The sequence below is a fragment of the Topomyia yanbarensis genome, chromosome 1 (genome assembly GCF_030247195.1).
Source record: "Topomyia yanbarensis strain Yona2022 chromosome 1, ASM3024719v1, whole genome shotgun sequence".
Lineage (NCBI taxonomy): Eukaryota > Metazoa > Arthropoda > Insecta > Diptera > Culicidae > Topomyia > Topomyia yanbarensis.
The window spans coordinates 175967591-175985365 of record NC_080670.1 but is presented as its reverse complement, the minus strand read 5'-3'; the positions used below and the strand labels follow the sequence as shown (position 1 = coordinate 175985365).

The window sequence follows — 17775 nt, the reverse complement described above, 5'->3', positions numbered from 1 at the left end:
TCCAATATTACTACAATAATTCTTGTTTGTATTTTTATTTTTACGTGTATTGTAAACATATAAAAGATTCACGGCTCCGTTAAGCTACCGCTATGAGCCGTGTCAAATAAACGAATTAAAAAAAAACCATGCGTATTCCCCATGTAGCTTACATTCCACGTGGATCGTAATTAAGCTAAATGAATACAAAAAAATCAAAGAAATTAGTTTGCTATGACTGCGATTATTCGCAGCTGTCAATAGTATTTTCGGGACTGTTGTTGATGCTTTGTCAGCATAATCAGTTGTGTATTAAACTTTCCCAAATTTTAATCGTACTATATGGTATAGGAGAAGGTTGATAGGATTTCTAGCGAATTGGTTGAACCAACATTTGGAGACAAAAAATATTAATGAACTGCCGGATTGTAGTTTCGAACAAAAAATGTCAAAAAGATAGAGATTGAAAAAATGACGCTAGATTTTTTCAAAAATCCCGACCTTGCTGATTTTTTTTTCATTTTTTTACTTCTCCGCGTAATGGAGAAAATTCAACAAATACACTGAAGAAAACTGTGCAGCGCTTGGAAGGAACAGAGTGACGTCGTTAGTTTAGATTGATCAGTGATGCCAATCATATTCAAAACATTTGGCAATCGTAAATAGTAAATCAGCTATAGTTAACATTCCGATAACTATAACTGTTTTACTAATCAATCTAAAGTATCGCCATAATTAACCTTAAAACTTGGAATGTCCAATGCCAGGACTCCCGAAGATGACAATATACCAGATGATCTTTGGCAGCCCTTCGTGATCATCAACGCATACCTACACCCGCGATCTCCTAAACATGATGACACCCTGGTGATAAAATGAACCGTTTAGCACTTATAAATTTACAAACGTGGTCTCAAACGCAAACTTACAAACGCCCGTTTTCGCGCGATTGCGAATCGGCCACGCCCGAAAGATTCTACCCTCGGCCCTAGCAACATAGGTCAATCAATTCAGTTGAACACATCAAAAAATAACGCTCATATTCACTAGACAACGACTGGGAACTCTAGTGATATGTGGGATCTCAATCTCTTCTAGCATCTGAGTCGCACTGAATATGCGAGTGGCCACACGGTTACAAAATCGAATTTGTACAGGTGAAGTTACATACACGCTAGCACACGCAACATACAAACAACCACGCGATCGAACACGTTAACATACAAACGCTCTGGCCGCTTGCGATGATACACAAAGACGAACATGCAGTCGCGATCATCTCCGCTCAATTACGTCGAAAGTTTCGCTTACACAAAAACTGCACTTACAATCAGATCAACGCGGTCACAAGCGCGAACAACGCACATTCCCACTCGACCGTAAAGTCCGAACGCATTTCTTTTTGATGAAACCACAGTTTTACAGATGTTCGTACAGTTGCGAATGATGACTGCCATCAGAATTTTAATCGTCGTTTTCGGAACGTTTTTCTACCTCCACAACATTTTCTTTTCGTCCTTCGCCACTTCTTTGGTCATGATGGGCCTATAGGTTTCGACCGGACGGAGCTCAGGACAGTTTGTGTCAGTTCATGTCATTCGGCACAAAATCCATAGAATTACCCCCGTAAACTGCTGTACAATTTGGGAATAACGGCATTGCGTCAAATCGTTTGTCGTGCGTTTTGTCTCAAAAACGGCAAAATCCATTTTTAGATGCACTCAGTTCTGTAAATCTTATCGTTACTGGGGCCTTTCATCACGAATGGTTCACTTCGTTTGCCACAAGTGCATATGACCTGCTGAATCAGGAACTTTCAAGCGAATTTCGACAGCTTCTTCCATTTGAAACGGTGATCAATAGCAATTTTTTCCTCACCTGCTAATTATGCCTATCCCGAGAACTACCTAAAATTCACTTTGATGTCGGACAAACCTCTGCTGGCGTTCTTCACGATTCGAGAAGCCCTGCCCCTTGTACATTTTCAATCCACATAGTTTCTTAGCTCTCTGAACGAAGCTTTGCGAAACATTAAGTTTTTTGGCCAAGTTCAGCGTCGAAATGTTCGGATTCTGCTTGAAATAAACCGTGAGTGCTCGCTTGAGGAATTTTGAGACGTTCCAACGTTGTATAATCATCAGTTTTCCCAAGGCGTGATGCGACAATCCAGTATTTTGCATGTGGGTGAACAAAATCTTTTTTAAGGTTTGTTGACTTTTTTTCATCTGGACCGGAATCTCACTGAAAACTATCTAACTGAACGGATGTAAATAATACACTCTAATCAGAAATTGGGTAAAATTTTGTTAGTTTCAGCCAAGCATGAAGAAGTTGCGTGTCGCCATAATTGCTCCATCACCCATCAAAACGCCTCCTCGAATATTTGTAAAGTTAGATTTTATTGTTTCGTGTTCCACATTTCAGTAACTGACACCAACTTGCTGCCAATTAGACGATACATCCAAATTAACACCAAATTGGCGCCAGTTAGACACTAAATCCAAACAACTCACACTTCTGCTTTTCCATTTAATTGTTTCGGGTAAAGCTTAATGAGTGTCTATCACTATATTCGAATAAATAATATTTGGGTCGACATCTAAACCACTTTTTTACGGTTGCAACATCGAAATTGTAATGAAAAGTATTCCTAAAATAATCGAAAGTTATCCGTCTGATTATGAATGCAATAAAACTCCGTTCGATAATTTCTGACGCTAGGTAGTCCATATCTGACCAATGAACCGTGCTATGATAGATGGTGAAAGCATACATAAATGAGTAATAGTTCAGCTGACTTCATACATAAACTACATACACTCAACCGTCAGTTTTATTGCGGCCCAAGTGCTCGCGACAGAACAAAAAAAACCACCAGTAGGCCACGAAACAAAAGCAAGCAGCCCTTACCTACAGCCAAACCGGAAAGTCGGATATTGCACCGCTGCACCGCAACAGTTCGGTTGCAATTCTCTCCGAACCGCGCTCGCTCTGATGTCCATCATCGTGTGCAGAAGACCACTACTCAAAAAAAAATATAAGCAGCACACAACAAACTCCACCTGCTGCAGTAGCTTCGTGTTTTTTTTCTGCTCGTCATTTTCTTCACTACATATTGATAATGCGCCTCTGCCTGACAGCACCCAGCACAGCACACTACTCTCCGTTCGCCGCAACCCGGTACCCCCTCCACTCCACTCCGCTAATCCAGCAGCAGGGGCTCCACAATTTGGAATAAAAAATAAAAAATCATCATCAATCGGAACCCGGCCGCGAATACGGTCGGATGTGCGCTTCGCTTCACGTGGAGCCGCCGCATCATTTCTCGCGTTTTTGCTCTAGTTTTTTTTTGTTATTCGCTTCTCGAAATGGCTACATTCCACCGCTGATTGTTGTGTTTGATTTTTCTATTGCTGTACAGTTTGTTTTTCCTTTGTGCATTGTTTTGATACCGATAGGTTGAAGGAAATCGTGGCCTTCTCGGCGGTTGCCTACTAGATCGAAGTCGAATCGGTTGCGCACTGAGGTGAGATCGTCACACTCAAATAGAACCGTGATGATCGGAAGCGAAGAAGAAGAAGAAAACCGAGTGATTTCGTGATAACGCCATTAGCCAAATTTATCGGCACCACGGCAGAGACCAGGGATTAGGATCCGATTTGGCGACAACGCAGTTGGAATGTGTGCGAATGGAAATATCTCCTCCCGGAATGTGATAAGTGTTAATCGTCGAAGGCCAGCGCGGGGTCAGCGAAGATTATCAAGCGTTTTGATAGTGTAGCGTGATTTGGTAGAACAGAGCGAGAAAAAAATGGAAGTCGTCATCGACCGTTGTCAGTCTAGGGGAGGGTTGTTAGCTGTTGTGTTACCATACATGGGTGAAAAGTGCAATCCACAAAACGGTAGTTAATTGTGTGCAATCTTACCCACCGTGAGGCGGCCGCAATTTTATACAACCCGGGTTTATAGGCGCACATTGCTAGAATATAGCCGCAATAGCACGCGATCATCGCACCGTGTCAAAACGTCTGCTTAGTTAGGGTGGCTGAATTGAATTGTTCAACAATAGAAAAAAAAACTACAAAATACGCAAGCTGCTTGTCTTTTATTTTATCCTTCATAATAATGGAATGTAAATATTTTCCACATATGCAATATTTATCGCTCTAATCTATCAAAATCTGAGGTATCTGTGAGCAGGGTTTTTAACACTTTAAACTCGACTAATTGAACAACTTGAAGTTTCATTTCTTTTTTATAAACTTTTTAGAAGACTTTACCAATGATGTTTTACTATTTGTTACTTGTCCTCAACGATTTTGCAAACAAATTTGAAATAATGAAAAAAATATGAATAACCCAGAGAAATCCTGACATCAGAGCTACAAAAATGATCTCAGAACAATGCTTTAAAGAAAAAAATAAAATAAACGTGGGCTTCAAAGAGAAAAAAAAACCTGACGAGACTAATATTTTCTCACAGCAAAAGTTATTGCTTTCGCTGTACGGAACTTTACCAGCTCAAACCGGTAAATAAACTAACATTGTAGTAACCTATTTCAGGTGCACTTAAAATTCGGTCACCCTATTTTACTGCAGCCCTCCATGTAAACGCGATTGGACTACACTATAGGAAGAGTGGGTGGCAGTGAGCAATACACGGCCGCCGCCCGTCGGATGCACATTTGCGTATTGCAGAAGGCGGCGGAAAAGGCGACCAAGCGTTTGAATATTTTATGGGAAATTTGCACACCGGACCGTTGCACCCGCACCCGCAACCCTTGATCTTTTCATTTCGTTGCTAAAAAACATTATATCTGTGTCGTGATAAATGGCGGTTTCAATTGATGCAACGAAGAAACGATTGCTTCGATCTGATTGCTGCTAGTAACGGTAACGCTTCTACCGACCTTCTACCTATACCTACGGTATACAGCATTGTTGTTGCAAATTTTGACAGCAGCAAACTGTGCGAAGGGAGTATATTTTTAGACAACGGTGTCGAAATGATTAGGTTTTACTGTACTGATCTAGATGGCGTTGGCTGGTTGACTGGAAGGATTCGAGGCGCACATGTGTTGAAGCTCCGAAAAGGTGAAGGAAAATAGTGTAAAAATACCGAAAATTGTAGTGATTTGCAGTAAAGTGGAGTCACAAGGTGGTTCCGAGAAATAGAGAAGAAAAGCTGAATAATCGAACAACATGAACAGCGTGTATCAAAAAGGTATGCTTCCAACGTGTGTTGATTTCAATTAGACAATAGATCAAACAAAATCAAATCGCCGGAATCTTTGTGTACGTTCTTCGATTTTTCGTTGACGGTTTTGTTTATCAATTTGTTACTCAGTCCTAGAATCAAAAACAACAGTTTCCATTGAAAAGTAAATCTCGCTCACACCAGTTTAATTGGGTAAAAAAAGAAGAATAAAATTCTCCTTTTGTTGCAAAAACCAATAGAGCTAATTTTTTGAAACATAATATATATGTTCAAACTTTAAAACTTCAGAAAAAAATTAATTGATTTTCTAAAAAAATGTAACCACGCCTCCTTTGGAACTATCGTTCTTCCTTGACAGTAAATTCAGCCACATGGCTTAGCATTTTTGACAGTTATCCCAGCAAAAGGATAGGGATCAAGGTAGCTCAATCGAAGGTGTGGTCGTGATAATTCAATTTTGTAAAATAATTTTTATTCGCTATTTTGCCTATTTAAAAGTGAAAAATAGTTCGCTTACGTATCTTTAACGTCAGTGCCAGCTGTTACAGGGCCCAAAATGTTACGCCCTTGCATATGACAGGTCCATTCATTTGACATTTATTGCTCCGGGTACAGATAGGTGAAAGAAATGGTTAACGTTCCAATCAGTAAATGTGTGGTGAAACTAGCGCTTTGTGTCCTCTAAATATTATACATTTTGTACTTTTCAAATGACATAGTATAGGTTGTAGATCTCATCAAATTGAACGCAAAATAATGTATGAAAAATGTTGTAGGGTAAAGTGCCTATTTTCACCATACTAAGCAGGGTGCCTCACTAATTTATTAATTTCTCGGCATACAATCAATGGAATGCGTGAAAATTGACATCAACAGCTTTGCTTCGTTGTTAAGAACCAATATAATAACACAAAAGCGCTGAAAACAGTGAAATTCTCGTGTTTGAGCTCAACGAAAACTCGAATCGAAAGCCCCTATTGTTGCGCTACCATTTGACTCAATGCGTTGAACAAAGATGGTAGACACTGCTCTAACCAACGGCTTCGAATGGGTAGGGTGATAATAGAAACATGGCGAAAATGGGCTCATCACCCTTGTTCAATTTTTTATGCGATTTTGGGACAACAATATAAAAACAACTATTATTTTGCGATTTTTTCATGAAAATTATGAAAACTACTCAACATTGTTCTTAGGAAGTCTATATATTTCAAAAAAATTTAGAGATAATAAATTTTTTAATTCCGCATCTAACGACCTATTTATCCTCAAAATCTGTTAAAAAATGGCAGAGTTATATTTTGTTTCCAAATTAGAAACTTGCTCGCATGAAACATTAACCCTTTCATGCCCAGCTTTTTCCTCGTGCATGTAGGGTTTTAAAACTATTTTTCCTCGAAAACGGTGGGGTCCAGAAACATGAAAAGCCATTTTTCATACAGATAGGTGCTTCCCTCGCAGTGCTCGAAGCTGCTCAAATTTTATCTTCCAATGCTCAATACAATTCTCCTAGAATCTTTACAATAGTCCAATTGCTTGGAAAATGTAACCAAAGAATTGATAAGTTTTATCAATTTTCAATAATATTGCAACATAACGAAGATATATGAAAAATTCATTTTCCGTCATCAACGTAAACTGTTCCTGGTAGCACTGCTACATCCAGGCAATAGTCACATTTATTATGCTTACTTATTTTTGTGAGCAAATTTTGCCTGAATTAAAAGTTATAGCTGTTTAGAAACGTTGTTGTCCACAAACAACATGGGCATGAATGGGTTAAGGGGTTAGTAAGGCATTGTCACGCACTATAAAATTCTTCAATAACGTCTTCCGTTATTTCTTCCAAGTTTAACTTCAAAGTTCACACACATACTCTTAACTGTATACGTAAGCGAGCAAAAAAGAATCAATTTTTGGAAAATTTCATATGGGACTGTCCCCTTAAATGTTCATGCGAGAATGTTTCTAATTATAAAAAAATAATAAATGCCATTTTTCAACCGATTTCTATGATAAATAGGTCGTTGGATGCGGACTTAAATGTTCCCTTTAAAATATTGATTAAAACAAAGAGACGCCTTTTAATAAAAATGTTGAACAATTTTCAATTTTTTTTTTCATCCTCTGCACCAGCCCAAACCAATGGTTAACCAACAGCATGTGTACGTTGGCGGGGCCAATTGGCGGGTCTACGTGGATTGACTTTTTCTGTGGGCCGTGTTTGCAGGCATTGTTTCACAGCTTAATGGCGATGTTGGTGGACACGACTCGCATTGGGAGTCGTTGTGTGTCGATTAATCGTTCGACTGTCATCGCGCACAGACTAATTAATGTTAAAGTAGAAGCCTGTCAGTATTATTGTAGTAAATTGTAGTAGTAGTTGGTACTAGTGTACAATTGTTATGTACTAGTCGTATGTCTATCTGTGAGTATTTGTAACAGCTGGGTCTGGGAGTGGATGCAGAACTGGCGTATATGATGGAATAGTTGAAGCCCGCTGCGGCGACATCATCGATATCTTCCAAAGCAGAACCCTATCCGTAGAAACCTGCATCAGCAAAGAGAAGCGCAAAGTGTTTCAGATTTTGGAGGAGCTAGCCAACCTCGAAAATCTGGAGATGAACGATGAGAGAGAGAGAGACCGATGGCGAGAACGTCGACGCAAATGCCAAAGTGGAAGAATGGCTACAGGATAAAAATACAAGTAGGCAATTCGAGAGTCTGTCTCACAGGTGAACAGTCTGATGGTGAACAGCAATTTTTTTTTGGTTCAGTGTATTCCTACCGATTAGTTGTTTACATAGATCGCTCCAACTATTTTTAATTTTTGACGAGATTTGTGAAGTTTTTATCGTTGTTTGTCGTGTTAATCGACTCAGTATTTTGTTTTTAACATTGTTATTGTGCAGTGTGAAAGTGTCTCCTGTTTGCTTTTGTGTTGCGAAAAAATCAAATCGAAGAACGTAATTGAGTGAACTTCTGTGACTTAACCACCAAACTTTCCACCGACCGCAGCGCCATCTATATTTCATTGTTCGCATTCTCAGATCGGCACGCATTATGGCAAGTGCATGTGATCACTGCGCGAAAACCGTCAAATCGGATGACGACTTTATTGAATGCATGGGTTTTTGCAAAAATGTGGTACATATGCAATGTGGGAAACAACTTAACAAGCCGTTTTTGAAAAAAACTTGCGGAAAACCCAAACTTATTTTGGATGTGCAATGAATGTGTCAAGCTGATGAAGTTTGCTCGCTTTCGCGACACCGTTTCTTCACTTGGATGTGTTATCGCTGCTATCGCTGGGAAAACGGATGACGTCTGTGCTGAGCTAAAGGCCGAGTTATCCAAAAATAACCAGCAAATTTCGCGCCTGGCTAGAAAGGTTTCAACAGCTACTCCAGTCCGGCCAAACTCCGGTACCTCTCGACCACCTCAGAAACGTCGTCGCGAGGATGGCCCTGATCCGAGCAATATTCTTGTTGGTAGTCGAAAGCTAGTCGATAATAGCAACATTTTTACGGTTCCACCTCCCGCGCCGTTGCTCTGGATGTATCTTTCGCGCTTTCATCCTAGCGTTAGCAAAGAGACTGTCGAAAAAATGTCTAAAGAAGGACTAAATTGTAACGAGGAGATAAAGGTTATTCCGCTTGTTAAAAAAGGCATAGACGTCAGTACTTTGAACTTCATATCCTTCAAAGTTGGAGTTCACCCAAAGTACCGTGATGCAGCTCTTAATCCTGACACATGGCCGCAAGGCATACTGTTCAGGGAATTTGAAGACAGCCGTATCCAGAACATTTGGAGTCCGCCGACTGATTTTCCACCGCCTCCAGAAGAAGCATGTACCTCTCTAATGCAACCCGGCCCATCAATGGTCCTGCAGAGGACTCCGCAACGATTGGCCATGCCACTATACCAAGCCACACCGCCCTTGTGAAGGAGTATCGATGCCGATCGCATACTGGGATGCAACGCAGTTGGTACTATGGAAGCCCTCGATCCCCCCGCTACAGTCGAGCCCTTGCCGCCAGCGTTCATCAGTCGTCCCGGTCCTGTATGTGTGGGTGGGGAAAGGGTCTTCCAAGCCGCCTTTCTCGGCAAGTATAATAAAAATTGTAACGATACAACGGTTGAACCGATTCACGCTTCTAGCTCATCGTACGAATCTCGCCGTAAGCTGCTACCACCCCGTTCCTGCTCTCCGCATTCCGCCATCGGGTTCCAACGCATACTGGGACGCACCGCAGTTGGCACTATGGAAGCACTCGATCCCCCCGCCACAGTCGAACACTTGCAGCCAGCGATCATCAGTCGTCCCGGTCCTGTGTGTGGGATGGGTGAAAGGGTCTTCCAACCTGCCGCAAATGGCAAGTATACATCTGTTCCGAACACTTCAAGCGCTGATGCATTCTTCGCTTCCAGTTGTTTGCCTTTTGCTCCGACATCTTGTTATCAGATGCCAACCATTTCTCTCGACGACGACGATAGTCGTATTTTGGGGCGCGACGCAGTTGATTCGGGATGCCTCGAATCCCTCACCACAGTCGACCAGGCGACCGTGAACCGTTCCGATACTGTTCGTGAGATTGACCAAAGGATCTTCCTACACGGCAACATGGCTTCGCTCTCTGCTGTACCTGATCCGTCCTCCAACAACATCGAGGTTTACTACCAGAATGTTGGTGGCCTAAATTCATCAACGGACAGCTATTTGCTCGCGACCACGGGTTGCTGTTACGACGTTATCGTCTTGACCGAGACGTGGCTCGACAACCGTACTCTGTCTCGCCAGGTCTTTGGTTCAACATTCGATGTCTACCGCTGTGACCGCAATGCCCTCAACAGCCACAAGACATCAGGCGGTGGTGTGCTTATCGCCGTTCGGCGTGGTATAAAAGCCCGAGTGATCAACGATGACCGGTGGGCGAGCTCCGAGCAAGAGTGGATATCAGTGAAACTTGCCGATCGCAATCTGTTCCTGTGTGTTGTGTATTTTCCACCTGACAGAATTCGTGATTCCAGCCTGATCGATGTACATCTTTCCTCCGTTTCTTTTATCGCCTCGATCGCCGCCCCGTCTGATGATATCGTTATACTGGGCGACTTCAACTTACCTGGCTTGACGTGGTGCCAAGCAAGTAATGGTTTTCTACGATTGGATATCGAAAAATCTGCGCTTATTAACAATGCCAGTTGTATTTTGGACAACTACAGCAGCGCAACTCTTCGGCAAATTAATAATGTCACCAACGAGAATGGACGTACATTGGACCTCTGCTTTGTAAGTGCCCGGGACTGCGCTCCGTACTGCTGCACTGCACCGACTCCTTTAGTCAAGCAGGTGCGTCATCATCCCCCACTACATCTTGTATTCGCTGGTAACTTAGGAGTGAATTTTGAAGACGTCTCAAGCTCTATCGTCTACGATTTTAAAAACGCTGACTACGACAGCATCGTTAGCACGCTGTTGGATATAAACTGGGACGAAAATATTAACAATGACGACGCGAACGAAGCAGCGATGACGTTTTCTAGTATTCTTAACTACCTTATCGACCGCCATGTACCAAAACGAACAATTAGTACCGATGAACACCCTCCCTGGCAATCAACCGTCCTAAGACGTTTGAAATCTGCCAAACGAGCTGCATTTAAAAAATTCTCGAAGCATAAGACACTTGCATTACGAAATCACTACTTTCAACTCAACCACGAATACAAACAACAAAGCAGACGCGCCTTTTTTAGACACCAGCGAAACGTCGAGCGTCAACTGAAATCCAAGCCCAAGTCGTTCTGGAAGTATGTTAACGAGCAGCGAAAGGAATCCGGTTTGCCATCTTGTATGTCGTTTAATGGAGTTTTAGGCACCGACACTAAGGAAATTTGCCAACTGTTCTCCGACAAATTTTCAAGCGTTTTTTCAACGAGCGCTTGCCACCACAACAAGTCGCTGCCGCCGCTAATTTAACTCCTTCTCTAGGACGAACCATCAACCGAATTTGTGTCGATAATGCTGCCATTCTTGCAGCAAATTCCAAACTGAAAGCATCTTGTTCCCCAGGTCCAGATGGTGTTCCCTCGATTTTTGTCAAAAAGTGCATCAGCGGGCTTCTTGAACCACTTCGGCGAGTCTTCGAGCTATCACTCACTACTGGTACATTCCCTTCCTGCTGGAAAGCAGCGTATATGTTTCCAGTTCATAAAAAAGGAAACACATCGAACATTGACAATTATCGGGGAATCTCGTGTTTAAGTGCCGTATCAAAACTGGTCGAGTTGGTTGTGTTAGATCCTATTTTCTTTCACTGCAATCACTACATTGCAGATGACCAACACGGTTTCATGCCTAAACAATCGACAACGACAAACCTGCTCTCGTTCACAACATATGTAATGGATGGATTCGCTGACGGATTGCAAACCGATACTATTTACATGGATCTATCTGCGGCCTTCGACAGAATCATGAACCATGATATCGCAATAGCGAAGCTGGACAAACTCGGCATTCGTGGACAACTTCTGCGCTGGTTTCGTTCCTACTTCGATGGAAGGCAACTCCAAATCAGCATTAAGACAGCTATCTGCACCATTCTTCGCTACATCCGTCATGCCACAAGGAAGCCATCTCGTTCCAGTAATATTCCTCCTCTACTTTAATGACGTCAATTTCACATTACAAGGACCCCGCCTTTCTTTCGCCGACGACATGAAAATTATTCAACAAATACGGGATAAAACCGATGCCGAGCTTCTTCAGAGGGATCTGGACAGCTTTAGCACGTGGTGTGATCAAAACAGAATGGTTTTAAACCCGAGCAAATGCTCAATCGTTACGTTCACGCGGAAACGCCAACCGACTCAGTTTAACTACCATTTCTTCGGCTCGAGCATTCCAAGACACTCTCACATCAAAGATCTCGGAGTCATCATGGATTCGGCATTAACATTCAAACCACATACGTCATACATCGTGGATAAGGCATCACGACAGCTTGGGTTCATCTTCCGAATTGCGAAAAACTTCAGGGACGTATATTGTCTTAAATCGCTTTACTGCGCGTTGGTCCGCTCAACGTTAGAATATTGTTCAGCTGTTTGGAATCCGTACTACCAGAACGGGATTGACAGAATCGAGGCTGTCCAACGCAGGTTCATACGCTTCGCCCTTCGTCATCTCCCATGGCGAAACAGATTTCAGCTGCCGAGCTATGAAAACCGTTGCCAGCTTATACACCTCGATACACTCAGCATTCGGAGGGACTGCTCTCGAGCCCTGTTCGTCTCGGACTTACTCTCTGCCAGAGTGGATTGCCCTACAATCCTCAGACGTCTGGATCTTCAAGCTCGCGTTCGAGCTCTACGTAATAACTCCCTTCTGCGAGTTCCGTTCAGGAGAACCAACTATGGTTGCCAGAGCGCTGTAACCGGACTCCAACGAATTTTTAACAGTGTGGCGACGGCCTTTGACTTCAACCGGACGCGGAATGCTATAAAAGCGAAAATGTTGTCAATTTTAAAATGTAATTAGTTTAAGCAACCACCATTGGGGCCAAGGGGCTTGTTGGTGAAGGTAATAAACATAAACATAAACATAAACATAAACAATCAGATCACGATAGAGACGAATCTTCGCCATTGGATGAAGAAGTTGCAGCTGATGTCGACAGTAATTTCGACCCGAGGAACCGATCTACCCTGAGAACTGAAAAGCGGCGAACGACCGGTAACCAGTATACCTGTAATCTGTCCCGTAATCAGTCCGCCAGGTTGCTCCAAAGAAACTGCCATCGTTTAATGGGAATCCTGATCATTGGCCGATGTTTTTGCTACCTACGAGAGCACCACGTGAATATGCGGACTAACTGATAACTAGAACATGCTTCGTTTAAGAAACCGTTTGCGTGGAGATGCTCTTTTGCTTCATCCATCGGCGGTCGAGAAGGCGATGAACGCCCTGAAGCTGTGTTTTGGACATCCGACATTTATCATTGGAGTGCTGAAGAAGAAGATCATGTCACTTCCACCACTGAGAGCTGACTCCATCAATAAAATGATCGAATTTGCCTTTTCTGTTCAGTCACCTTGCAGTCACGATCAGCGCATGTGATACGGAGGACTACACACAAGTCATTTCGATGGAGGTTAGCATGTTGGATTGGGCCAGGCATAGTCAAAACCTTTGAAATATAAACATATAGACCTTCAAGTGTTCAATGAAAATGAGAATGATTTCAATACCTTTCTGTAATTAAAGTAAAGAGCGTAATTTTTTTTCTCTCCAAGAGAATTGCTCTCTGGACTCCCTAGAAATGGGTGGCATGTTTCTTTTCGCTCGGGTGCTGTCAGTTCAATCGAAGATGGCGTCGAAACAGCAAGTACTCCGCGAGCGTGTTGTACGGTTTTACGAAACGCATGATAATTGTGGAAAAAAGTTTACGGTACACCACTTTCTAGACGAAAACGTGCCCGTGAGTACAGTTTGACAACAAGGACGGAACCTTGATTCACCGAACCCTAAAGATGGAGGACATCATCTGTCGGAAAAATACTTAGTCCCCCGAGTACACGGACGAGCAGATAGCAATTGTGAAATCGCAGTGCCGGTGGATGACGAAGAATTACCGCGGGACGTCGTTCGTGCTGGATGACGAAAGTTACTTTCCGCTCTCGAAGACACACATTCCAGGAAATGACAGCTACTATTCCAGCAACAAGTCGGCCACACCCCTGAAGTGAAATTTAAGTTTAAGCATAAATTTGAAAAAATTTATGCTGTACATCGCCATATCGGACAGGAGGATTTCAAAGCCGTGGTTCAAGCCGATCGGTCTTGCCATCAATCAACAAGTGTACCAGGAGGAGTGTCTTGAGAAAGTTCTTCTGCCATTCTTAAAGGAGCATCATGCGGATAGGAAGTACGTGTGCTGGCGCCTTCCCATTACGCCAAGAAGACACTGGACCTGGAGTATCTTGAGCAGAAAAAAGTACCGTACGTGCCGAAAGAAAGGATCCCGACCAATTTGCCGCAGTTCCGTCCCATTGAGGATTTTTCGGCTCCCTCAGTGCTCTAGTGTACAAAAATAATTGGCGGGCCGAGAATACGAAGCAGTTGACCACGAGGATCCGGAATTGTATTCGGAACAAGGACGTCAGTGTCGTCCAGCGCTCTTGTGAGAGCATCGCCACTAAGTTACGTCGTACGGCTGACCAAGGCCCCTTCTCCAATATTCATTGACGTTTTTTGAAGAGTAAACATTATGCTTTTGTAAAAAAATGCTTTATTCGTTGAATTTTTTGTTTGTTTTTTAACTACCTGACTGAAAAAATTTTCATTTTTATTGAACACCCGTTATTTCGGAGATATGCCATGAGTCGGTACATCACACGAATGAAATCAAGATTCACAGCCATCCCCTTGAACCAAGATTTTATCGATACCTTCGGGACTTTTGAATGTAGCCACTTTCCTAGATCACCATTGTTCTAAGAAGTTTGCCAACCTCTGATGGATAATACTGAAAAATTCGTTGTAGCAAATTAGTCCTTCATATGAGTAACGTTCTGAAGCACCCACCTTAGGCAGAGATTCTGCCCTCTCATTGCTAGGATGCTAAATAAGTACTATATAGATGTTTACGAAATAGTACATTGATGTTTTATTCTGATAAATAAAAATTACGATAATTTAAATAATTTAGCTTCATTTTAAAGTAGTACAAAAATCGTGCGGCCCTCTCCATAACAGAGCCAAAATAGGCTCATTACAGTATATTCGAAGTATTCGATACATTCTTTTCGTGAATTTTATTTGTTAACTATTTTCTATTGCTTAATTTTAATTCCAATTATTTTATTCGTGGTAATCATTTTAATCGTTTTAATTTTTTTATAAATTCTATTTATCTCAACTTATAAATTTTATTTATCTTCAATAGGGATCTTTAGTTTGGGAAAATTGTGTCAGTTTTTCATATGTAATGATAGCGGGTGTCCTTACGAGTACACTCATATCATTATTAAACCTTAATTATTCTTTTCTGATTTTAAATTAAAAAAAAAAAAAACAAATTAAATTCAACCAACAAACTGACAGTTGTCCTACAAATTGACGTATCTGCAAATATCTCGGTCGCCTCACTATTAACCGGGACAGCACCCCACATAGCATGATCTGGTACTTTTGCAATCTGCTAGCAGCCTGCCATCCCAAGTTTCATATGCAAACCACAGACTAACAGACATAACACTCAAAAACAATGCGTCGCCCGCTTTAACGGTCATTTTAAATATATTTATAGTTGGGACTGTGGCCACATTTGAAATTATGACGCCACTAACATATGAACAAGCATATGGGGGATAAACCACTAGTAAAAAATTGTTCCCAAACCTGAGGGGTAACCCACCAGTAAATGAGTGTTTGGGACTGTGAATAAAAGGTGGAGCTAGTGTTCTGGAAAAATTGTCGGATCGATGTTTTTTGAGGGAATTCCCTCATAGTGTTATGTCTGTTAGTCTGTGTGCAAACTATGGTAGATCTGATGAGGCAACCTATAGAATCGTGTAAGTCGCATGGGTTTGGAGATGTTATTGTCCTAAAAGGAAACAAACTAAAAAATGTTTTTTTTCATTAGTTTCGGGCCTAAAAATTGAAAAAGGACTCACGGTACTATTCTGCATCAGGATATGCGTTAACCCGCACACCCCTAAAGATCCCTATTTCATAACCCATTTAATTTATTTTGATCATTTAAGGCTTTTTATTTTATCAATTTTGCGATTTTAATTATTGTACTCATTTAGCTAATTTTATTTATTTTATTCATATTGATCATTTCAGTCGTCTTATTCAACTAGCTCATTTTTCTCATCCTTAAGAATTTATTCAGTTTATTCATTTTAATCATTCCATTGGTTTGTTTTTTATTCATTTGACTCGTTTTTTTCATTCGTTCTAATTGCCGATTGACTAATATAAATAATTTTATTTATGTTGTTCGTTTTATTTATTTTATTTGTTTTACTCATATTTCAATTTTTTAAATTTAATTGCATTTTACTTATTTTATTCATTTGTTTTCAATTTATTCATGTTGTTTATTATATTTGTTTTATTACTTTTGCTTTTATACTTGCTTTATTTATTTGATAATTTTATTTATATTATTCATTCTATGAAATTGATTATTTTTCGTCTTTTGCATTTTCTTCTTCAAATTCACATTATTCATTTAATTGATTAAATTTAGTGTTATTCATTTAACTCGAGGGGCGGCGGCCAGTTACTGTCGTCCGCGCCCCTTATCACCTATTTTTATAAAGTGATTCATCAGCATTGCTATCTTTGAAAATGAACCACCTCGGTTATGCAACTAATTTTTTCCGATCTTTTTTATTGCAAATAATTAAGCAGTGCTCATGTCGTTATAATCTGAATTGCACATATTTTGTCGCATGTAGATTTAAATGTTCTTTGATTTGATGGCATTGTAAGGGAACAGGTATCCGCCGGTTGATGCAAATCGAACTGACATTTCTTTAGATTGAGCAAACTAATTTATTTGTTTGTTTAGTGTTGATTTGACCAACTAGGAAACGAATTCATTAATGCACGTGGGAAATACGCATGGTCCTGTCTGAGTGAATGATGTCTTTTGAACTATGTATGAGGGTTGAGAATTAATAATTCGCAAGAAAAATTCAAAACCAATTACCAATTTGAGGCCATCTTTTCAGCACGAGGAACAAATGTTTTCTTGTCATATTTAATGGTTTACATTTAGTACATTAAATCATCAATCAATTATACTGCGTTAAGAATAAGTACGTACTATTTGGAGACAGGGGGTGTTTAATTCGTGCATGATATTAACATCGTTTGGCAATGCAGCGTATATTTCGATACCGATATTCTGTTTCGCGTCTTCATTGTAATGTCGCAAAGTTTACTCAAACGAGGTGGAAAATTTGAAGTTACAGGATCTCAATATGCTTGTGATAATACCTATAAAGAACCATTTATAAATTCTGCCACGCTATTTGGAGGAAGAGCTATTACAAATTGTGACATAAATAGGATGGGAAACACGTCATGTGCTTTGACGCAATCGGCCGTTTTTACGCACGATTGTGCCATGTATATAGGAAATTTCATAGAACATGGACACATTTGATTCGTATTAGACCAAGGGGATAAAGAACGTGGTAATATGAGAGTTAGTATTGGGTAATCTTTGCGTGACATAATTTATGAATGGTCCACAATACCACTTTTCTAATATGCTGAGATTTATATAGACTAACGCATCCCTATAAACTCATTGTTTATGGTTCATATTACATTGTCAACAACGCACCCGACAGCCGGTTGTCCGGGGTTCAAGTTGTTTTCGATGCAACAAACTCTCGATAAACGGTTATTCAGAGTTTAAACGCTTTAACATTTAGAACATTTACGTAGCCTACAGTCTAAAAACTATTCAAACTTCTTATGCACGAGCATATATTCCCAGTCGCATCGCTCGATTGAGGCGAATCCTGACTAACAACCCACCCACTACTTA

At 40.9% G+C, this 17775-nt stretch overlaps 1 protein-coding gene across 6 annotated transcripts in view; it reads left to right on the top strand.

Annotated features, from left to right (window-relative positions):
* The first annotated feature begins 3251 nt into the window (after positions 1–3251).
* The window catches only part of LOC131682146 (anoctamin-1-like), a 58759-nt gene continuing 44235 nt past the window's right edge, over positions 3252–17775 (top strand). For 2 of the 6 annotated variants that reach the window (XM_058963439.1, XM_058963399.1), the window contains exons 1-2: positions 3252–4872; positions 5014–5203. In XM_058963439.1, coding sequence (XP_058819422.1) covers positions 5182–5203 — 22 coding nt within the window. In that variant the 5' untranslated portion in view covers positions 3252–4872; positions 5014–5181. Of the gene's footprint in view, positions 4873–4993; positions 5204–17775 lie in introns of all 6 variants that reach the window. The other 4 variants (XM_058963417.1, XM_058963430.1, XM_058963407.1 and 1 more) reach the window with 4 other exon arrangements.